This window comes from Paramormyrops kingsleyae, chromosome 5, assembly GCF_048594095.1.
Source record: "Paramormyrops kingsleyae isolate MSU_618 chromosome 5, PKINGS_0.4, whole genome shotgun sequence".
NCBI classification, from domain to species: Eukaryota; Metazoa; Chordata; class Actinopteri; order Osteoglossiformes; family Mormyridae; genus Paramormyrops; species Paramormyrops kingsleyae.
The window spans coordinates 32073908-32098293 of record NC_132801.1 but is presented as its reverse complement, the minus strand read 5'-3'; the positions used below and the strand labels follow the sequence as shown (position 1 = coordinate 32098293).

At 41.2% G+C, this 24386-nt stretch overlaps 1 protein-coding gene across 1 annotated transcript in view; it reads right to left on the bottom strand.

Annotated features, from left to right (window-relative positions):
- Positions 1 to 2566: 2566 nt before the first annotated feature.
- Positions 2567 to 24386, bottom strand: part of LOC111833428 (heparan sulfate glucosamine 3-O-sulfotransferase 2-like) — a 44773-nt gene continuing 22953 nt past the window's right edge. The window contains exon 2 of the mRNA XM_023791676.1: positions 2567 to 3732. Within this exon, the coding sequence (XP_023647444.1) occupies positions 3114 to 3732 (619 nt within the window). The 3' untranslated portion in view covers positions 2567 to 3113. The remainder of the gene's footprint in view (positions 3733 to 24386) is intronic.

Genomic DNA, 24386 nt, shown 5'->3' with positions numbered 1-24386 from the left:
ACGTAGTTTCTGGTTAATTAATACATTAAGTAAGAGTGTACTACTACATTATTTGTACTGTGTTACTCTTTTTTTACACGCCCAGCCATTCTTGGGGTATTCAGATTCACACATACTGTACAGTAACCATGATATGAAAGCGGCTCACCTCAGTGGTTCGTGGTACTGATTACCTTAGTGATTCGAAAAGGCAGCATTTATGGGTCACCAAAAATACAGCAATTTTGAGTGAGCAGTTATGGCATCTGTTTGAATTTACGTAACAATAATGCAGGAGAGCTGCCAAGAAGCTGTGAGGACACTGACATCAGATTTACCACATTTACTCACCACTTCTACAGTATCTAGGTAGGGGTCCTTTCATGAGTGGCCACCAAAAGCCTTGCATCTGCCAGGAATCTTCGAACATGAAGGCGGACACTTTTATTTACTGCATATGTCCACCAGTGAGTGGGAAAAGTGCTGGACACTAAACAGAACAGCATCACATTTCAGTATGAAGGCAACATATCAAATATGTTTAACCAGCCTAAGGGCCAACACTGGTATGTGCACCGGTAGGGCTTAGATGGAGAAATCCTAGCATTAAATACTGTGTTACAAGCGCTGGAGTAAATTCCAGAAAAATATACACATTATATATAGTAATTACACATTGCATATTACAATGTTATAATTGTATACATTATGATCGTATATTATCATTTATGATTGCATATTTGCTTTTTGTATCGAATTTGAATCGATACAGTCCTCCCGTTGTAATTCTATAATATCAGACGTTAGCTTGTAAAAAACCGATGAGCCATAATATTAAAACCACTGAGAAGTGAAGGTCTTGAAGATGCTGTGTTGGAAGCAGGAAAAATGGGCAAAGGTAAGAATCTGAGTGGCTGACTTCATGACAGCAGCATTCCTCAATGGCAGTGGCTTCATTCAGCAGGATAATACAACCTGCCACACTGCAGAAGTTGTGCAGGAATAGTTTGAGGAACATGAGTTTAAGGTGTTGATTTGGCCTCCAAATTGCCCAAATCTCACTCCGATCGAGTATCTGTGGGATGTGATGGACAAACAAGTCCGGTCCATGGAGGCTCCATCTCACAACTTACAGGACTTACAGGATCTGCTGCTAATGTCTTGGTGCCAGATACCACAGGACACCTTCAGAGGTCTTGTGGAGTCCATGCCTTGATGAGTCAGAGCTGTTTTGACGCAAGAGGGAGACCTACACAATATTAAGCAGGTGGTTTTAAAGTTATTTCTGATTGGTGTGTGTGTGTTTATACAGCCATGGAAAAAATTAAGAGAGCACAGCACAATTTTTTGTTTCACTCATTCCTAAATTTATGGGTGTGCGGCTGTGAATAATATGTACTTTTTTGCAAACTGAAGCCTGGTTCTTCCCGGTTTCTCATTAATAAAGGGCTTCTTCCTTGCTTTATGGGAGCCTGATGCAAACTATCCTAGCAGTGCACTTCACACCTGCACTTAATGTTTCCCATTCCTTTTGAAGGTCACTTGATGTCATCCTCCGATTCATGAGAAACTGTTGCATAAGTTAATGGTCATCTATGGCATCAGAAAATTGCTTCCGTCCTCTACCTGGCTGGTTCTTGGTCATTCCCAGTGTCTCCAGCTTCACCTTATTCTTGTGTACTGCTGTCTTAGAAACTTTGAACCTGGAAGCAGCCTGCTGCTCAGTGTAGCCTCTGCCAGCAGAACCAGGATTAAACCAGGATTAAAAAATGCAGGTTTAAAAATATAGAGTGGGATCTTTTTTCCATGGCTGTATATATGTAGTGTTTGTGCTTGTGTGCGTATATGTGATGTGTGTGTATATATATATTTAAAAGACATAGATGTAGATGTAATGGTTCCTCTTACAGCACATCTTCAGCTCTTCAACACACCATCCTCACTCAGCATGAAAATGTGCTGCATATATTTGACTGAATCAGGAAACATTCCCAGAAAGTTTTCAGATTTGTCAGATGATACTTCAGTCATGTTTAAAAATGCAGCAAATGGGTAGGGGGTAGTAGGGCTATTTATATGCTAATGCCACACATAATCTCAGCTTTATCGAAAAACGTCAAATGAGAATTTTCCCGTAAAGTAATAGAAAAAAAAATCTGTAATAATTCCCACATGGAAATTAAAATGATGTCATCTGCATTCACCCAGATTCAAGACTGCAGAGGGACATGATATGTTTCATGCAACAATGTATTGGTTTTGACAGATTTATCTATATGTTATCGGATTTTAAGTGCTAATGTGTGTATGACAAACAGGAGAAAAATGTGATGTATTTAGAATTAAAAGGTGCACTTGCGTATTGAAATGCTATGACACACCTGAGGATAATTACTGTAGGTGCCAAAAAGTCTTCTCTTTAGATTTGTATTACAAGCTACATAACTTTAAGCCATAATAACAACATTTTGTTTAATTAAACTATTGCTTGATTTACATGGTAATTATCGTTTCAATACACCTGAATCAGCACAACAGACAATACCATGACATTCCATTAATAACTAATAAACTGCACACACTTCACTTTACATTAGCAGTAGAGTTTTAATTTTTTTTTGTTAGTTTGACATTTTGACAAGTAGCAGGACCATTAATGACTGACTGAGCTGCTAGAATTAATAAATAATTTGAAATACACTCGTAGCTAAATGAAAACAGATGGTCTTCGTAAAATCGCTCCTCTGAGGCTCTTCTAAGGCTCCTTTCCACACCAAAGTCTAAAGATTTGTCATAAAAGCCTTGGCTACATAACCAATTAGCTTTGAGTAAGAAATTTACACGTTAAATAAAACCATAAGGCTTTCCATATGTAGAGTTTTCTTTCCTGCATCTCAAGTAGTCCATAACCTCAAACAAAAAAAGCTTTCAGCAGAATATTTTGCCTGGTTTTGAAAAAGTTAACCCCAGTAAGCTTACAATACCCAGTTAATGCATCGCAATGAATTGACATGGCCAATCAATACATTGGCACTCATGCATATGGATAAATGACTGTATCAACACAGCTTATATTCATGGAAGACATAAGCGTTTGCGCTTTTCTCTTTACCTTTGAGGTACTCCCTGCTGCTCTAGTCCCATCGGAAATCATGGCCTACCATTTCATAGAACTTAATATTATATGGTCTATAAAACTCGCGAAGCTTCTCGATAACTTCCTGGTCAATTTGAACGTGAGTTCTTCCCTTGGACTTGCCCAAGCATCGTGGCAAGCTACTGCTCTCCGGCTTCTTCAGACAGGGGAATCCTTTAGTCTTGTTGAAGTAAAAGTGCTTGTCTGTGACAATTCGTTTTAGCCCCAGGAAATCCTGCACTCGGCCTAGCTCTCCCGCAGGGTCCGTAATGAGCATCTCTCCGCTCACAAAATGGATCTGCGAGAGCGGGAAGTACTGCAGCCAGTTCTCCAGGTGGAGCACGTACATTCCGATGCGGATGGCGTTCCAGGAGGTGTCCACCACACCTGAGCTCTTGTTCTTGAAAGCCAGGACCTCAAAGGTTGGGATGTCCGGCTTTTTGGACAGCGTCTGAGTGTAGTCCGAAATGGCCCTGGTGACAGGGTTTCGCACTACCACGATTAGCTTGGTGTCCCGGGACATGCTGGAGATCCGTCTTGGGGCCTCCCGTGTCACAAAGTAGCTGGGTGTCTTCTCCATGGTGATCTGGCTGTCCAGAGTCCGGGGCATGAGGCCTCTGCATGACAGATGGGGGACAGAAATAGCAATGTTACACGAAATCGGAATGTCAGAAACTATGGTACATAACCAATAATTTTTACATCACTAAGCCAGTTTTTAATAAATATTCAGGAGCTGAACCAAGAATAGGTTTTTCAGAACATCTGAAGAATCCAGTGCAGCAGTGCATTTATCTTTGTCTGCCCATATAATGAAATTCAGTGAGAATTAACCAGTGACTTTTCTTCCCTCCATTCTAAATTGTAAAGTTATGCATTATTGTGACATTTTAAGATAACCGATGAAGATGTTCCTGTGCTGAAATGTCAAATTGAAAATGTCAGAAATAAAATCCTATTAGAAATTCCAAATCCTCTGCCATATCCATGAATATCGAGATATTTGTTGTTCATTTAATATCAGTAAAAATTGCTATTCATTAATTTTTCTATATATTAGGTGTAATATTTGCTGCTTTTTGGCTCACTGTCAGGCAAAAGACAAGCAAAATATGTATGTAAAGACATTTTTTTGACAAATTATTTGATATGGCAGAAACAAACACCAAAACAAAAAGTGAATAATTAATCTGTGGACCAAGACTCTCATGTACACATATACATGCACCCTAGAATCTATTGTACTAAAACAAGCATGTCTCGTCAGTCCGTAGATATTCTTACCATGCGGTATTAAAAAAAGACATTTATGTTTGTTACAGCACAACAATGACATTGCAGAACCCATATAAAACCAAGTTCAACTCACAAACTCAAAAACACAAGCAAAGTTCTGGGTTCCCTCGCAGTAGCTAAATGCCATGAAGATGTTAATCTGAAGTCAACATTACTGTTAAATATGAACCGGCTTCTCTGAGTGCCACAGGAAGTACCTCGTTCTTATAGTTTTCTGTGAGTTCAATGAAATAAACCAGATCGACAGCCAGGGCCAGATTAAGAGTATTAAGTGCCTCTGGGCAACAGCACCTAGTAGGGCTGCTGCTCCATCCTCCCCTATGTGGATGTAGCTCAGTTGGTAGAGCATCTGACTGGTAACCATAGTCATTGGTTGAACTTGGGCCCTTTCTGTCTTTATACAGTCTGGAAATGCATCCAATAGAGGGAAGATAGGCTTTTCAGTGAGTGGCATATTAAAATAATAATATACAATCACATTAGATCATAGCTCATATTAACTTAAAGACATTTGTGAAGGGGACTGGGCTTGTGGGGGGGAAACTCTGCTTAGTGCCCCCTGGGCATTTGCCCAAAGGGCTAATCCAGGCCAGCTTATAGCAGTTTACATCCATGACATATTTGCCTGCTTGCTATTTTACTTCTGCAGTCTTCTGCTTCTTAACTTTGATTAACTTTTAAAATAAAATGAAGAAATTGGTCCAAAATTGCATATGCTGTATACATACATATCTGCGAGACTATTTTAGGCAGAAGTAAATGGGAGAGAAGATAAGAAAATTGCATTCACAAGTGATCTCCTCAGTAACATGGTCCAAAATAAATTTCTTTACTAATTAATTCAAGAATTGAGAGGAAAAAAACATGTGTCAGATAGGGGACTAAGAAAACAAAAAGTATTAAATGTTTTAATGAAAACAGTGGGAAGACATGACATTTCAAAAATGGCCTTTTACTTAAGTGAGATATTCGAATTTCCATAACTCTAGTCTTGGCAAAGACTTATACAGCAGGTGCAAATTCTGATGAATGTTATACTATTTGATATAAAACCAAATATTGTATTGGTTCAGGTTAACCTTTTATATGTTATGGGAAAAGTCATCACCAGATGGAGAACAGAGTTTAAATTAAGCACTACAATTAAATGGGAGATTAGGCAGTTTAATGAGCAGCACCCTGTAGTGAGTGACTTACCAAACTGGAAATGGTCTGTTGTTAGGCTTATCAGAGCCTTTCTATGTTTAAAGATGTCTGTTTTTGCTTTTGTTTACATGGACATTAAACAGACGAGATATGTGCTATGAAAATAGCTATTAATCTATTTTTTCTTCATGAAACATGCTTTTTTTTCCTATTGTTATTCAGCCGTTTATTATTGCCAGAGAATAAAAAACACTTTCTTGTTGTTCTTTCATGGCTGTACGGATTTGCCACTGGGGGACGAGTCCAAAGGGCGCAATCAGAGCCTCTCAAGTTCCAAAGCATCACTCATGCGACTGTGATGCGATAGAACTGAACTTCTCAAGTCTGAGGACTAGTTGTGTTGTTGGTCATAAATCACTGTTATCAATGGTGCAGAGGTTTAAATGTGGGAATGGAGTTAAGAAATCTAGGTCATGAAATAGGCCACCACGTACAGGTTGCTTTTCAGGGTAGCCGTCATAGGCACAGACAATAGAGATGTGTCCCATATTCACGGACACGACAAAAAATATCACTCTTTTGGCCCAAGATTTTCTTTTGTGCCTCAGTTGCAAAATGTGTTCTTGAACTACTTCCTCCCTTCCTGCTCTCTGAGGTAAACTAGAGCAACGATTAAAATGGAAGCTAAGTAAAGATAAAACACATAAATGAATTAAGCCTGAAACCCTATAATCAGATGAAATTATTCAGTACAAAATTAGAGGGAAATTACTATTAAAACCATTACCATAATGTAACACATAGCACTTCCTGAAATGGAATGATTGCACAATTTTTAGCATTTTTTAAAACTCTGTATACTTCCCCACTGTGTCATAAAATAAATACATTCAATACATTTTGAAAAAGGATTATTTGAGAATGGTGACATTATTTGACTTCGTATTTTCAATTAGTAATGTTAAAAGCTCTTTAAAGACAGAGCAGAATTCCTCATGAAATAAATTAATACCAAAAAGCAGTGTTTGAGAGTGAAGGTACTTTTTTTTGTATTTAATACTTGTAATGGAAACATGGCTAGGGCAAGACCTTCTAAATAAATCTGACTCAAATTTTTCCTTACATTGCTACCATTATAAGATCACCCCGTGGTGTCATACCATGAATCTAAAGCATTTTTAAAATTTTACTGTTGTATTCTATTGATTTTTTTAAATCAATATGTTACTGATCTACTAGCAGTCACGGATGTACTAGATCTAAGATTATTATTAATTGGATATAATGCTGATTGATCCAAGCTTGTCTCCTGACATGTCCCTGTGATGGACTGGCACCCCATCCAGGGCTTGCCCTAGGCTGCCTGCGAGAGGCTCCTGGCCCCAGTGTGACCCTGGCAGGAGATGGATGAATACATTCGATATAACTGATTTATTCATAAGCATTACTACATTTTCTTTCATACTTTTCTTTCATATGCAGCCAAAAAAAAAAACAATGCAGGATGCATTTTCAAGAAAAAGCACTTTGTTATAACATCACTTTCTGAGAATTGACTTGTTCAGTCAAGCACCTGGTCACGATTTGATACTTAGAGCATTATAAACTCAGTGGCCAGGTCATTAGGTGCACCTGCTTGCTAATGCAAACAGCCTGTTCCTCCGTACAGCAAATTGTATGGCTGCAATTGAGTATTTAAAGCATGCAGACAGTGACACTGCAAGCATAGTGACCAATAAGGTACACTTGCTGTTTGATTAAGCAGTGGACTAGGGAAGACATCTAAGTGATTTTAAATGTGGTGTGATTGCTAGTTGAATGAGATCACCCCTTAGAAACAGCCCCTGGCTCGGGGTTTCCACACACGACAGTGTCTAGAGTTCACAGAGAATGGTGTGAAAACATCCAGTTAATAGCATTTCTATGCCCACAAACACCTCTTTATTGAGTGAGAGGAGAAGACTCGTTAAAGCTAACAGGAAGGCCACAAGTGCAGAAACAGCAACTCAATACAACGGCGGTGTACAGGAAGGCTTCTCTGAACGCACAACAAATCTATTCTTGAAGTGATTTAGGAGGTCAGGGTACTAGAGTACTGGCTAGGAGCACCTAGTGAAGAGGCCACCGAGTGTGTATCTGCTGAATGATTTTAATGCCAGTCTAGAAGCCATCTCTTGTTAGATCTAGAAAAAGAAGAAAAAGAAGTTTCTTGATTTAGTTGCCCTGGAAAACCAAAGACATCTGATTGAATAAATAAGAAAGTCACTATTCTAAGCGGAAAAGCAGACAAACTTACAATCTGGTGCAGTATGTACCTCGTAAAAAATGCATAGTAATAAGGCAGTTTGTTCAGACATTCCCACTATTCTAAAATTAGCAATGATGGAGGTAACACTCTGAGGCAGCTGTTTTCTATTGTAGACCCCCAATAAAACCCAGTTCTGTTTGCTTTGACTCTTTCTACAAAATAACTGAATGTGAACTCACAATTAAAATCCTCTGTCAGAGGCTTCCACACAAGAAGAAGAAGAAGAAGAACAACAATAATAATAATAATAATAATAATAAACTTAAAAATGTTTTTGATAATATGGTTACTTAAGATTTGCTCTAATTTTAGAATAATAGCTTGGATACATAACACTTTTTTGAAAAACAATAGAGACATATATGAAATGTTCCTATTTGACATTATATATTTTTAGAAAGTCTAATAAAATCAACATTCAGAAAAAATTCCAGGCCAAAATACATCACAGCAGACTGGATGCCCTTGAGAAAGTTCTGAATGAGACCAAAGAGTAAATATTGAGAGTAAGTTTCACATCCCACACAATGTATCCAAGGCAGCCTTTTTTAAGACATAAAGCACATGTCATGCCATTCCCCTCACCGTGAGATGCTAAAAAGTTGACACATTGTGTTGTTTTTAGACTCTCAGACTACTGCAATGCATTATTTACATGGTTGCCAAAGAACACCAATGACAGACTGCAGCTCGTACAAAATGCTATGGCTGGAATCTAAACACAAACACAAACATCTGAGCATGTCATACCTGTGTGAACTTCACTGCTTAGTCTCCCTTTAGATTTCAGGAGTGATTTTACAATACTGTTACCTGTCTGCAAAACCCATACTGGCATACATATTACTAACCTGAACACTTCTATATTTTTATATTAATTTCAATGCATTAAGTGTTGCTAGTTTCATTGTATTATTGCAGTATTGTTTATTGTCTATTTATCTGTATACTGTTAGTTGTTCCTTGTACTGGGTGTGACTGAACAAGTTAGCATCACTGTACATGGCCAATGAAACATTCTGAATTTCAAAACACACAATCTTGCTTGTTTTTTTTTGATGTCGTAACAATTGCTTTCAAAATTTGTCATCTGTTTTCCTTTGAGTTTATATGTATTCACTTTTTAATGGATTGTGTTTTATTGACATTTTATTGGGGGCAGCATGATGACACAGTGGGTATTACTGCACACCTCTGGGACCAGCGTTTGAGTCCCTACCATGGCTTCGTGTGTGGAGTTTGCATGTTTTCCTGTGCCGTTGTAGGGTTCCCTCATCGCTGATCTGATCAGTTTATCAATTTTCTAAATCCAATTGTCCATTTCCCTCATGTGATGAACAAATCTGACTACGCTATGCTATGTGAGCTGGGCCGTGGCCAAAGGCAGGGACCTTGGCGGTCCAATCCTCGGCTGCAGAAGCTAGCTCTAGGGACATGGAATGTCACCTCTCTGATGGGGAAGGAGCCTGAGCTGGTGCGCGAGGTGGTGAAGTTCCGGCTAGATATAGTTGGGCTCACCTCGACGCACGGCTTGGGCTCTGGAACCAGTCTCCTTGAGGGGGGTTGGACCCTCTTCCACTCTGGAGTTGCCCGTGGGGAGAGGCACCGAGCGGGGGTGGGCATACTTATTGCCCCCTGGCTGGGCACCTGTACATTGGGGTTTACCGCAGTGGACGAGAGGGTAGCCTCCCTTCGCCTTCGGGTGGGGGGACGGGTTCTGACTGTTGTTTGCGCTTGTGCGCCAAGCAGCAGTTCAGAATACCCACCCTTTTTGGAGTAATTGGAAGGGGTGTTGGAGAGCGCTCCTCCTGGGGACTCTCTTGTTCTGCTGGGGGACTTCAATGCTCACGTGGGCAATGACAATGAGACCTGGAGTGGCGTGATTGGGAGGAATGGCTCCCCCGATCTGAACCCAAGCGGTGCTTTGTTGTTGGACTTCTGTGCTCGTCACGGATTGTCCATAATGAACACCATGTTCAGACAAAAGGGTGTCCATATGTGCACTTGGCACCAGGACACCCTAGACCGCAGTTCGATGATCGACTATGTAGTCGTGTCATCGGACTTGCGGCCGCATGTCTTGGACACTCGGGTGAAGAGTGGGGTGGAGCTGTCAACTGATCACTACCTGGTGGTGGGTTGGCTCCGCTGGTGGGGGAGAAAGCCAGCCAGGCCTGGCAGGCCCAAGTGCATAGTGAGGGTCTGCTGGGAACATCTAGTGGAATCCCCTGTCAGGGGGAGTTTCAACTCCTACCTCTGGCAGAACTTCTCCCATGTCCCGGGGGAGGCGGGGGACATCGAGTCCGAAAGGACCATGTTCCACGCCTCCATTGTGGAGGCGGTTGACCGGAGCTGTGGCCGTAAGCTGGTCGGTGCTTGTCGCAGCGGCAATCCCCGAACCCGCTGGTGGACACCGGTGGTGAGGGATGCCGTCAAGCTGAAGAATGAGTCCTATCGGGCCTTTTTAGCCTGTGGGACTCCGGGGGCAGCTGACAGCTGCCTCTGGATGGCAGGCCAAGTGGGATGCAGCTTCGGCGGTCGCTGAGGCAAAAACTTGGGTGTGGGAGGAGTTTGGCGAGACCATGGAAAATGACTTCCGGACGATTTCGAGACGATTCTTGTCCACCATCCTGCGGTTCCAGGTGGGAAAGCGGTGAAACATCAACACTTTTTATGGTGGGGATGGGGCGCTGCTGACCTCAACTCGGGAAGTTTTTGGTCGGTGGAGGGAGTACTTCGAAGACCTCCTCAATCCCACCAACACACCTTCCAATGTGGAAGCAGAGTATGGGGACTTGGGTGTGTACTCCCTTATCTCTAGGGCGGAGGTCGCTGAGGTGGTTAAAAAGCTCCTCAGTGGCCGGGCTCCGGGGTGGACGAGATCCGTCCGGAGTTCCTTAAGGCTCTGGATGCTGTGGGTCTGTCCTGGTTGACACGCATCTGCAACATCGCGTGGACATCGGGGGCAGTGCCTCTGGATTGGCAGACTGGGGTGGTGGTCCCCCTCTTTAAGAAGGGGGACCAGAGGGTGTGCTCCTGCTATATGGGGATCACACTCCTCAGCCTGCCTGGTATGGTCTATTCGGGGATTCTGGAGAGGAGGGTCCGCCGGATTGTCGAACCTCGGATTCAGGAGGAGCAGTGTGGTTTTCGCCCTGGCCATGGAACAATGGACCAGCTCTATACTCTCAGCAGGGTTTTGGAGGGTTCATGGGAGTTTGCCCAACCAGTCTACATATGTTTTGTGGACTTGGAGAAGGCATTCAACCGTGTCCCTCTGGGAGTCCTGTGGGGGGTGCTCCGGGAGTATGGGGTGCCGGGCTTCCTTTTAAGGGCTGTTCGGTCCCTGTATGACCGGTGCCAGAGCCTGGTCCACATGGGTGGCAATAAGTCAAACTCGTTTCCAGTGAGGGTTGGACTCCGTCAGGGCTGCCCTTTGTCACCGATTCTGTTCATAGTTTTTATGGACAGAATTTCTAGGCGCAGCCAGGGCGTTGAGGGTGTCCGGTTTGGTGACCTCAGGATTAGGTCTCTGCTTTTTGCAGATGATGTGGTTCTGTTGGCCTCATCAGACTGCGACCTTCAGCTCTCATATGGACAGTTCGCAGCCGAGTGCAAAGCGGCTGGGATGAGAATCAGCACCTCCAAATCCGAGATCATGGTCCTCAGCTGGAAAAGGGTAGAATGCTCTCTCCGGGTCGGGGATGGGGTCCTCCCCCAAGTGGAGGAGTTTAAGTATCTCGGGGTCTTGTTCACGAGTGAGGGGATGATGGAGCGGGAGATCGACAGCCGGATCGGTGCGGCGTCCGCAGTGATGCGGGCGCTGCATCGGTCTGTCATGGTGAAGAAAGAGCTGAGCCAAAAGGCAAAGCTCTCGATTTACCAATCGATCTACGTTCCTACCCTCACCTATGGTCACGAGCTGTGGGTAGTGGCCAAAAGAACGAGATCGCGAGTGCAAGCAGCCCAAATGAGTTTCCTCCACAGGGTGGCTGGGCTCTCCCTTAGAGATAGGGTGAGGAGCTCGGTCATTTCGGAGGGACTTCGCATTGAGAGGAGCCAGATGAGGTGGCTCGGGAATATGATTAGGATGCCTCCTGGACGGCTTCCTGGTGAGGTGTTCCGGGCATGTCCCACTGGAAGGAGGCCCTGGGGAAGACCCAGGACACGCTGGAGGGACTATGTCCCTCGGCTAGCCTGGGAACGCCTCGGGACTCCCCCAGAGGAGCTGGATGAAGTGGCTGGGGAGAGGGAAGTCTGCGTTTCCCTGCTTAGACAGTTGCCCCCGCGGCCCGACCTCGGATAAGCGGGAGATAATGGATGGATGGATGGATGGCATTTCCCTCATGTGATGAACAAATCTGACAGCTATAATGAACAAATGGCTTGTTTATAGGGTTCTATTATGGCTTTGTATTTCTTTGGCATTCACTATTTCAGTCTTACCATTTGGGGCCGTTAGTGTAAATTAAAAACAAAAAACACCACCATCTAGCAAGTTATATAAAACATTGTACATTAGAAGTCATATGAGTAATTTGGAGTTTTTCATTCATCATAAATAGATATGCTTGCAAATATCTTACATTAATATTATGTTGAAATCCAGAAATATTAGCTTTTTCATTGTCAGGCACAGAGGAGTGTTTTCTGTCTAATATCTGATTAAATCCTGCAGTGGACGAGTGTCCTGTCCAGGGTGTACCCTGCTTCTGCCCTGTGCATGATGGGATAGACTCCATTTTCACTGTGGAAGATGGATGGATTGTTGCGTGTACATGATTGGTATTTACTGTTGTTTATGTGTATCTTTATGACCCTTTATATATGCAGTGTTTCACATAAAGATATGTAATGCATATCTTTATGTGAAATGCAAATCATGCAAATCAGGAAGGTAGCAATGTTATGCACACCCTCAATTAGTATTATTCAGGTTAATTAATTAGCAAAATTATCATGTGGGCCTGAAAGCAAAATGAACGGCGAAGATTTTGTGGAAACAATCCCTAGCTCTTTTTTTTTTCAAAAAAAAATTGAAATGGAACCATATTATTCATATTCAGTCTGAAATTTGCAGGGATCGTCATGAGTCTAATGCAGGTGTTGTTGTGATTTTTTTATGAACAAAACAATAGCGATTATAAGATGTTGCTGCTCTGAAAAAGCCATTACTGCCACAGCATGACTTCATGAAGTCAAATGTAGAGATGTCCCGTGTTCCACTCTGTGAATTTAGAGATGCTGAAAATACATTAAAATATCGGAATACTTGTGCGTCATGCTTCCAGGGTGAGCCACCAAATGTTGCTGTTACAAGACTTGTATAGAATAGGAGACCTGAGAGGTTGCTCAGTGGATTAATTTACACTTCAGCAAGCCCCAGTGAAACTGACAACCTGATGGATTTCAGTGCATGCTGGGAATCACCAGTGAGTCTCTGCAGCAGCAGTGCAGAAGCACGAAAGGGAAGGAGCTCATTAGTGTCCCTTGGTTCTCTGTTCAGTCTCATTCAGTCCTTATTACATGTCCTTCTTTCTCCCCCCCCGCCTTGTCTAATAATTCACAGCTTCCAAGCTGCATCTGATGTGAAGTTTTACAGGCTTCTTTATTGAAGCTTAGAAAACCAGAGTGAAACCAGACAAAGATCAGGGTGACTTCCTTGGGCTGGTAAACTGTTACTTACTCTGCTTTATAGCATAGAGACAACCAGAGTATGCCAAGGGTACAATAATGATCAAGCTGCTGAGTGTATGGTCCATTGAAGAACCCTTGACATAATTGTTGAGGATCCATAGACTGGACAGGGGCTCAACATTCTCATGCCCCATAGCTATACTACATCTGTGACTATACTATACAGAGTGTCATGAAATGTGCCCATGGAATGGATGGGCTGGTGAGTATGTGCTGAGTAACTGATAATGTGACCCTTAGCAGGGATTGTGTGAATTTTTATGTTACTTCGTGTTCCATCTGCAGAATGCCAGCACAGGGCATAACTAAAGCAGCAACATTAATGACTGTAAGAGTTATGTATCTTCATGTGAACTGATGTAATCCATCCATCCATCACTGTGACCACTTAATCCCAATTGGGGTCACCAGAGCCTATCCTGGGAACAGGCAGGAAACAACCCTGGACAGTCACCAACACACCACAGGGTGCACACACAGGGCCAATTCAGACACACCAAGCAGCCTGCCCTGCATGCTTCTCAACCATAGGAGGAAATCAGAGCCCCCGGCAGAAACCCACACAAACATGGGCAGAGCATGCAAACTCCACACAGAAAGGACCCAGGACCAAACCCAGGACCTTCTTGCAGGGTGGCAGCAACGCTAACAACACCACCATGCCAGCACTGACATAATCTCATTAATTTTTATAGAGCATTACCAGTGTTACCAGTGACTAAACAAAACAGTTTTTGCAGAGCTACTGACAAAAACAAACTGCAACTGGACTTCAAAAAAAATTCATTCTTTATCTAAAAAAAAAAAAAATCATTAGAATTGTCTCACACCTACGGGTTTTGGTGTGTGAATCCCACCTCTTCTTTTTGTGTGTGAATATGCAGTTATGCTAATCTGTATTGCAAAATTGCTTATAGTGTATAATCGTGTGTATAATGGGCGTGTATGTGCCCTGCAGTAGACTGACATCTCATCCAGGGTGTACCCCAGCCTTGTGCCCTATAATGGACTGGCATCCCATCCAGGGCGTACCCCAGCCTCGTGCCCTATAATTGACTGGCATCCCATCCAGGGTGTACCCCAGCCTTGTGCCCTATAATGGACTGGCATCTCATCCAGGGTGTACCCCAGCCTTGTGCCCTATAATGGACTGGCATCTCATCCAGGGTGTACCCCAGCCTTGTGCCCTATAATGGACTGGCATCTCATCCAGGGTGTACCCCAGCCTCGTGCCCTATAATTGACTGGCATCCCATACAGGGTGCACCCCAGCCTCGTGCCCTATAATGGACTGGCATTCCATCCAGGGTGTACCCCAGCCTCGTGCCCTATAATTGACTGGCATCCCATACAGGGTGTACCCCAGCCTTGTGCCCTGTAATGGACTGGCATCCCGTCCAGGGTGTACCCCAGCCTTGTGCTCGGTGCTGCCTAGTATGGAGTCCGGGTTCCCCTTGCAATCTTGACCTGGACGAACAGTTGGATGATAGATGGAAAAGCCTTACCAGAAACTATTCAATTCACTTTTCCTCATCTTTTAGAATTATTTTGGAATAAATATATCTTTAAATTTGCCCAGAATTTTTCTTTCTAATTGATGCATTGGGTACAGTCTTCATAAAGCTATTATAAACTGCCTTTCAGGGTTGGGGCCATTCCGCAATGCATTGATCAATTCCAGTCCAAATCAGGAAATGGAACTGGAGTTGGAACTTAAATCTCCCTGAAATTCAAATTGAACTCCAATTCTATTCCCTGTAGTTTTTTTCCAATCCCAGCTCCAGTTCCATTTCCTAATTTGGACTGGAATTGATCAATGCATTCCGGAATGGCCCCAACCCGGCTGCCTTTTATTTTAAATGGAAAAATATCTTCTAGCTCACATTCAAACTAGTTTAAGCTAAGAAAATTGGGTTCAAGATTTCAATTAATATCATTATATAAATTATTAACAAGGGCCTTTTTTAAATATTGATTTTCTTTTATTCTCATGATGGAGGAAAATGCTGTGTTAGTTAGCTATATGTTTTGATGGAAACCATTTGGAAACTGAGCAATATGGTTTGTTAATTAACTGGACCACCTGAATGTAGATATCATGATAATAGGATCACTGCAAATCAATTAGGTCTAAACATTCCCAAAAAAGGAAAAAAAAACCCAAAACAAACATCTGCTAGAGCTAAATGATTATATTTCAAGTTCTGCCTATGGCACACTAGATGGGAACAGATGATGCTGATAAAGATATTCTATAGCTACAAAGGAAAGGCCATGTTAAGTAAAATGGCACAAGCACAGACTTAACAATTGGGTAACAATATCTTGCAGTGTACTAATACTGTATATGTACTGTTCAAGTCTTGAATCGTCGAAGAAGTTTTATATTTGTTAAAAAAACATTCAATTAACATTAGAATATATGAAAATGAAGAAGAATTTCTTCCGTTCTCCAATGGACTAAAAGTGCGTTCTTTCTTAGCAAGAACAGCCACTGCATGAGAGATGTTTAAGTGTGACAAAATGCCAAATGACAGTGAATATGAAAGTTCAAACAAGGAGACTTAATGAATGCAGGCGTGTCCAATCACATTGGTGCAGGTTTTATATAAAGAGTAAGTCTAACCCACTTCTTTGCCGTTAAGCTATTCGGTTCTCCCACCTCCTCCCCTCCACCACCTTCGGCTCCCTGTCCTGGTCCGGGGTTTTGCTCCTTCGCCTCCTGCCTGGTCGCCCGGCCAGATCTGTCTGCTTCAGAGTCAATGGAACCGACGACCAAGAGACGGGCTTCGCCAAATCACTGTTCACATACTCATTTAAATAGTTTCATCAAATAAACACTTGAGTCGAAACCATCTATTGAGGTCTCCTTGGTTGAACTATTAGGCATTCTGTCAATGAGCAACTTGCAAAGACAAATATAAAAAGTTAGCCTCCGGCATACCATTTTACTATTAGTGTTTCATATGTAAAAGCGACAGTTGTCAAGTGATTTTGTAGGGCGCTTAGAACAGAAAAGAGAATGCTTTCTAGTCAAATTACGTCAAATTACAGCTGCAGCATAGCAGCCTCCTCACTTGGCAAGATTTCACAATCAATCAGATGGGAACAGTTTTATAACTATTTGCTATTAACAGAAATTGGTAAAGTACTGTTGCATTAATGGGACATCTTCATGCTTGTTACATTTTCATTACAGTGTCCATTAAATCCATGTATCTGACAAATGATGTCACCTGCTCCAATCAATTATGAAAAATGAAACAATCCATTTTAATAGATTAGAAAAATGAAACTGGGAATTTCCAATTAACCCCCCACCCTTCCTCCACCCAAGAAGCCACAGCTTGCTGAGGCAACAGAAAAGCCTGTGGTTAGACAGATTAATCATTAAGTAAACTTCCATTTGACTTTGCCTACCTTGTCCTCAACGCTATAAATGAGCATTTCCGCTAACTCTTATCAGTTTAACTGTCAGGTTAGCATCTCATCTGGAGTGGAAAGGTTTGGATTTTAAGATGAGTAGTGATATATTTCCAGGTACTGTAGGTAGTCCTAATTCATATTTTTTTCCAAGTTCACGCATAATATGCATATCCTGCTTACGAAGTTGTTAAATATGGTGAGTAATTACTGTTTATCTTTTAGATTTTGTATGCAAACTTCAATTTGACTTTGCCTACTGTACCTTGTCCTCAATGCTTATACAGTACGTGATTGCTGTATATCTTTTAGATTTTGTCATTGCTAAATATGGACCTAGTACAAATAAGTCTTTTAAAGACCATGAAATCATGAACTAGAAGCTATTCATTAGGCCTCTATTTTATTCTTGTATTATAAAAAGCAACAAGTTTAATGTTAATTTAAATAATGTAAATTTAAACAGATGTACATTGTTATTAAAGGGTGCATTTTGCTTCTTTGATCTTAAATACATGAGTTTATTAAAATGAGCATGTTTGGATGAATTATGCAAAATGTAAATGTTGATAATCAGACATGTTTGTAATTTTAAATCATATAAAATTTTCAACGACACTTACAGGCTTCAGTTAAGCTTCCAGTAACCGTCAATAGATCAGATCACTCGTTGACCTGCAAAATATTTTGAACATCAGCACAAGTTGTGGAAAAAGCTTTAAAATGGTTTGGTATTTGGGGAAACGATTGCCAATCGACCTGCAAATGCCAGATCGCTGTGTTTCTCTTTTGATTCTGTGACATTCCAGAGCTCTGTGGTTGACTGTCAGTGATCGAAATGTTATTATGCTGTTTACTGTACCAGCTGACCCTGCGCTTCAGGCTGGGTTACATGCTCTCACCGTTATCCCTCCCCAACATACCTCTCTTGTGATGCCAACATATTTTGTGGAAAATTAAGCCTCTGACTTGGCTGCCAGGCTAATTTTGCCTTTGTGCAGAATGTGGAAAATTAATTTATTCTAGAATGCAAAAATTAAAAAGCAGAAGCCATCCTCCCTTGAGCTTTAAAGTTAAGGCATTTCCAAAGTTAGTCAAATTCAGTAGATTTACCACCCACTTGTCATGGTGGTTATTTTTACTCAGTTTCCATAACACCTACAATATAATGTTATAGGAAAAGTAAACTTTTGATGGGGGTGGTCATAATGTTTTGGTTCATTGGTAAGTACTGTATGTGTAGGCCTGTGTGTGTGTGAGTGTGTGTGTGGATAAGGTTTATATAACATTGTGGGAGGCATTTGGTCCTCACAATGTGATAAAAACCTGTTATTTTGATGTTGTGGGGACCATTTGTTCCCACAAAGATCTCTGACTGCAATCAAAAAAATCTCACATTTTATATATATATTTCTGACAATGAAAAATGAAACATGACAGCTATAGGTAACGACATTGGTCTGGTGCATTGCAATGATGTGTATATCTGTTAGAAACATCTACAATTGGTTATATTCCAGTAGAATAATAGTTATTCCGCATAAATGTTAATAGTGATGGGAATGTGTCACAACACACAGTGCAATGAGCCCTGCTGCATATGGGGCTTTGTGGCCATAGGCCAGTCGGAGTGCCCATGCTGACCCCTGTCAACCTACTCTGATGAGTCCCGCTTTCTGTCATATAATGTGGCAGGTTGTGTTGAATGGGATGCATGGTACTGACAAGTCTCGCCAATGGCTACATGCCCCATACACTGTGTGTGGACACCACTTTATTAGGTATAGTTTGCTAGTTATGGGTTGGACTCCCTTTTGCCTTCGGAACTTCATTAACGCTTTGTGGCATAAACTCAACAAGGTGCTTGAAACATTCCCGTTGACTTTAGTCCATGTTGACATGACAGCATAAGGCAGCTGCTGCAGATTTGTTGGCTGCACTTTCATGATGCGACTCTCCCGTTCCACCACATCCCATAGGTGCTCTATTGGATGGCGATCTGGTGACTGTTGAGGCTGTTTAAGTACAGTGAACTGTATTGACATGTTGAAGAAACCAGTTTTTGAGATGATATGAGCTTTGTGACATGGCGAGTTACCTGCTGGAAGTAGCCATTAGAAGCTGGGTCCACTGTGGTCATAAAGGGATGGACATGGTCAGCAATAATACTCAAGTACGCTGTGGCATTTAAACGATGCTGTTGGTACTAAGGGGCCCGAAGTGAGCTATGAAAATATCCCCAACACCATTACATCACCACCAGCCTGAACTGTTGAAACAAGGCAGGATGGAGCCATGTTTTTTTGATGTTTACACAAAATTCTGATCCTACCATCTGAATGTCACAGCAGATCAGGCATTTTTCCAGTCTTCTTTGTCCAATTTTGCTGAGCCCATACCCACTGTAGCCTCAGTTTCTTGTTCTTAGCTAACAGGAATGGCACCTGGTGAGGTCTTCTGCTGATGTGGTCCATCTGCTTCAAGGTTTGACATGTTGTGCTTTCAGAGATGCTCCTCTGCATACGTTGTTTGTGATGAGTGGTTATTTGAGTTACTGTTGCCTTTCTATCAGCTTGAACCAGTCTGGCCATTCTTCTCTGACCTCTGCCATCAACAATGTATTTTCACCCAGAGAATCACTGCTCACTGGATGTTTTTTCTTTTTTTGACCCATTCTCTGTAAATCCTAGAGATGGTTGTGCATGAAAGTCCCAGTAGATCAGAAGTTTCTGAAATACTCAAACCAACCTGTCTGGTACCAGCAGCCAGGCCACGTTCAAAGTCACTTAAATCACCTTTCCTCCCCATTCTGGTGTTTAATGTGAACATTAACTGAAGCTCCTGACCTGTATCTGCATGATTTCATACACTGAGCTGCTGCCACATGATTGCCTGATTAGATATTTCCTTCAATGAGAAGTTGAATGGATGTACCTAATAAACTAGCCAGTGAGTGTTTATTACTATCAGGTAAAATTTGACCTTATATATGTCAGAAAAAATGATTGGTAACAGCATGACAATTGATTTTGAATCCGTGGATTAAAGTACATTTAGTTTCATCACATTTTGTACATCATATGTGCAAAAATATTAAGCCCAGCTTCCAATTCTGGACTGCACCCTGGAAAAAGTAGTACAGAAACAAACCACCCTTCTGTTTTTAATCATTGGCCATGCTTTATATCATAGCGGCTGAATTATAATATCTCTCAGATAATGCTGTTCTGGGTTGCCAGTTACAGTAAATTAAAACTTTTTCTGCTAAACTGTCACAGCTATCTCTAGAGCTGATGGAGATTATGCGCATTTCAGGGTAAATCGTTCTGCCTTTGACACTGTATTTATTACTCTTTTTTGCCTGATACACATATCAAATTGCACTTAGGAAACTTCTGAAAAGACACGTCGTAATCTCATACCACATGCTTCAGAGATGCACAAAGGAAGTAGGTCCCACTTTGTCAAACGAGTAAGCATGCAGGCATGCAGTAGTGCAGCAGTAATTAAGTATATAAACGTAAAGAAAGCATATTTTTTAGTTATATCTATCCAAGTGGCAAGTTGACAAAAGTTAATTTTACAAAAAAAATATATATATTTACACCAATAAATTTTCTTCATAAAATTTTTGTTGAAAAAAATTGCTGCTGTAACAGGGCAAGATTAACATTCTAAATGGAAAAGGTCATAATTCATTAGTCCTGGCTCTACAATTCTTTAACAGTTAGTTTATAACTAAGGGGAAACTGAGAATATCTTCCAATGCTTTGTTTATTCAACTTTCACAAGACATTTTTGCAGGCGCATTTTCAAAGCTGATTGTCTCCTTGAACAAATATATCAGTGCATCAGACTACAAAATCTACCCTAAAATTAATAAAAAGCATTGGACAGGAACAATTAAACAGTACTTTACAAGAACCAAATCTAATCAATTATTTCCTTATCTAGAATGCCTGCTTCTGAATATTTCACAAAATGTAAAAAGTAGGAAGCCAGTCAGAAGAGATATGTATCTTTAAGTTGACATTCTAGCAGATGCCAGTGGCACTGGAGTGCCGTTCTGGGTTTTTCCTCTCCAACTGTACGGCATTTATGGGTGCTTACGTAGCTCTTATTTTCTTTCACATTCATTGTGTGTGCTGCTCTTTTCCCCATGACACAATGATGTGCTGCATGGATGGAAAGCTTTATATCTGGCTGGTGTTTGATACTGGTGTGTTTTCATAACATCTTGATACTGCCTTTACCATTTTCTCATACAGCATTTTATGTGGTGTTTGCTATTACAGTTGTACTATATGAGGCATGAAGGTTTTTGCATCCTCACACATGAAGAAATCACACGGCTTTATCACACATATGGATTATGTGACTGTACCAACCTTTTTCTCTTGTGTTATGCACTTATAACTTCAAGATACTGACTTGTATATGAAAAATATCTGCAATCAAAATATATGTTAATAAAAATACCTAAGAGATAACTTAGTAAAGCTTTTCCACATATTAGCAGTGATTGTCACAAGAACATTTTGTCTACAGAATGACTGTGTTATAGACAGAGTGGGTAAGTAAACCACTCTAACAGTAATAGTGTGTTGATGACTCCCAAGTGACATCATCCCTATATGTTCTGTACTTTGCCTTCTGCTTTTCTGACAGAATGCTGTCTCCATAAGGGACCACGTCTTCTTTTTCCAGAAACGGGCACAAATAATAAATAAAAACAATAAGTCACTCTGTTCCTCCAATTAGAAATCATTGTCATCCACGCTTACAGTTTCTTTTTGAGATGCAGTTCAAAGACGGCTTTCATCTCCCCTAAGGACCATAATTGAAAAGGAAATTGGATCTTTAATTTATGCGTTCTTAGTATAATATGTTAGCTGTGACAGCCAGTCTTAGAATAGTTAACTGTACCTTATACATCTCAGCCTTTCCCCTGAATTATTAATTTTGGTCTAATCAGCCTTCAGGCATCCTGGAGCCAGGCAGGATACTTTCTCTCTCAGCATTTACAGCAGGGGAAAAAAGGAAAAGCAGGTCTTCTTTGGCACTTACAGGTATCCTCGCGCGTGGATTTCCCACCTCGGCTCGCCACTTGTATATCAATGCTGTTTCGCTTTTGTGACCCACACAGAATTAACTTCTTCAAAATTGACCTCTCAATAAATGCTTGTTCACATAAAGTGTTGTGTACAGTTGATGTTCCCAGCTATTCCTTCAACACGCTTCCCCGCTTTTCCCAGTAAAAATGACATGCAATTTTGTTTTCAGAAAGCAAATTCAAAGATTTAAAATATGCGAATAAAATATTTCGCAAAATTGTAATTTATGTTTTAAAAATGTATGCAGCTTGCTAATCTTTGTTACTGAAATTCTTCACTGTAATAGATTAGTTGGTAGAGTACATCCATCCATCCATCCATCCATCCATCATATATCCATTTTCTATACCTGGATATACACTCACCTAAAGGATTATTAGGACACCTGTTCAATTTCTCATTAATGCAATTATCTAATCAACCAATCACATGGCAGTTGCTTCAATGCATTTAGGGGTGTGGTCCTGGTCAAGACAATCTCCTGAACTCCAAACTGAATGTCAGAATGGGAAAGAAAGGTGATTTAAGCAATTTTGAGTGTGGCATGGTTGTTGGTGCCAGACGGGCCGGTCTGAGTATTTCACAATCTGCTCAGTTACTGGGATTTTCACGCACAACCATTTCTAGGGTTTACAAAGAATGGTGTGCAAAGGGAAAAACATCCGGTATGCGGCAGTCCTAATACATATACACTCACCTAAAGGATTATTAGGAACACCATACTAATATGGTGTTTGACCCCCTTTCGCCTTCAGAACTGCCTTAATTCTACATGGCATTGATTCAACATGGTGCTGAAAGCATTCTTTAGAAATGTTGGCCCATATTGATAGGATAGCATCTTGCAGTTGATGGAGATTTGTGGGATGCACATCCAGGGCACGAAGCTCCCGTTCCACCACATCCCGAAGATGCTCTATTGGGTTGAGATCTGGTGACTGTTGGGGCCATTGTATTACAGTGAACTCATTGTCATGTTCAAGAAACCAATTTGAAATGATTCGAGCTTTGTGACATGGTGCATTATCCTGCTGGAAGTAGCCATCAGAGGATGGGTACATGGTGGTCATAAAGGGATGGACATGGTCAGAAACAATGTTCAGGTAGGCCATGGCATTTAAACGATGCCCAATTGGCACTAAGGGGCCTAAAGTGTGCCAAGAAAACATCCCCCACACCATTACACCACCACCAGCAGCCTGCACAGTGGTAACAAGGCATGATGGATCCATGTTCTCATTCTGTTTACGCCAAATTCTGACTCTACCATTTCAATGTCTCAACAGAAATCGAGACTCATCAGACCAGGCAACATTTTTCCAGTCTTCAACTGTCCAATTTTGGTGAGCTCGTGCAAATTGTAGCCTCTTTTTCCTATTTGTAGTGGAGATGAGTGGTACCCGGTGGGGTCTTCTGCTGTTGTAGCCCATCCGCCTCAAGGTTGTGCGTGTTGTGGCTTCACAAATGCTTTGCTGCATACCTCGGTTGTAACGAGTGGTTATTTCAGCCAAAGTTGCTCTTCTATCAGCTTGAATCAGTCGGACCATTCTCCTCTGACCTCTAGCATCAACAAGGCATTTTCGCCCACAGGACTGCCGCATACTGGATGTTTTTCCCTTTGCACACCATTCTTTGTAAACCCTAGAAATGGTTGTGCGTGAAAATCCCAGTAACTGAGCAGATTGTGAAATACATGGTTGCCGTCTGGCACCAGCAACCATGCCACGCTCAAAATTGCTTAAATCACCTTTCTTTCCCATTCTGACATTCAGTTTGGAGTTCAGGAGATTGTCTTGACCAGGACCACACCCCTAAATGCATTGAAGCAACTGCCATGTGATTGGTTGATTAGATAATTGCATTAATGAGAAATTGAACAGGTGTTCCTAATAATCCTTTAGGTGAGTGTATATATATCCATATATCCATTTTCTATACCCGTTTATCTCATGAAAACAAACACTGATTTTGAATAAATAACTAATCTGTGTATCTGCTTATATAATTTTTCATCCATAAAAAGTACTTAAATATAATTCTTCAAGTAAAAGTATGTTTCTATAAACCTATCTAGCCAATAATTTCATGCAGAGGATAGTTATCTTCCTCTCTGAGGTAGCGTGAACTAATGACTGACATATCACTACTGCTATCTGCTAGCTGAATATCTATTTAAATGTATGTTTATCCCAGGGTTTATAGCAAATAGAAATTATTTACTTGTGAAGGTTTTCAAATATTATAAATACCTTTAATAATAACTAATAAATATATTTTGTGTTTTATT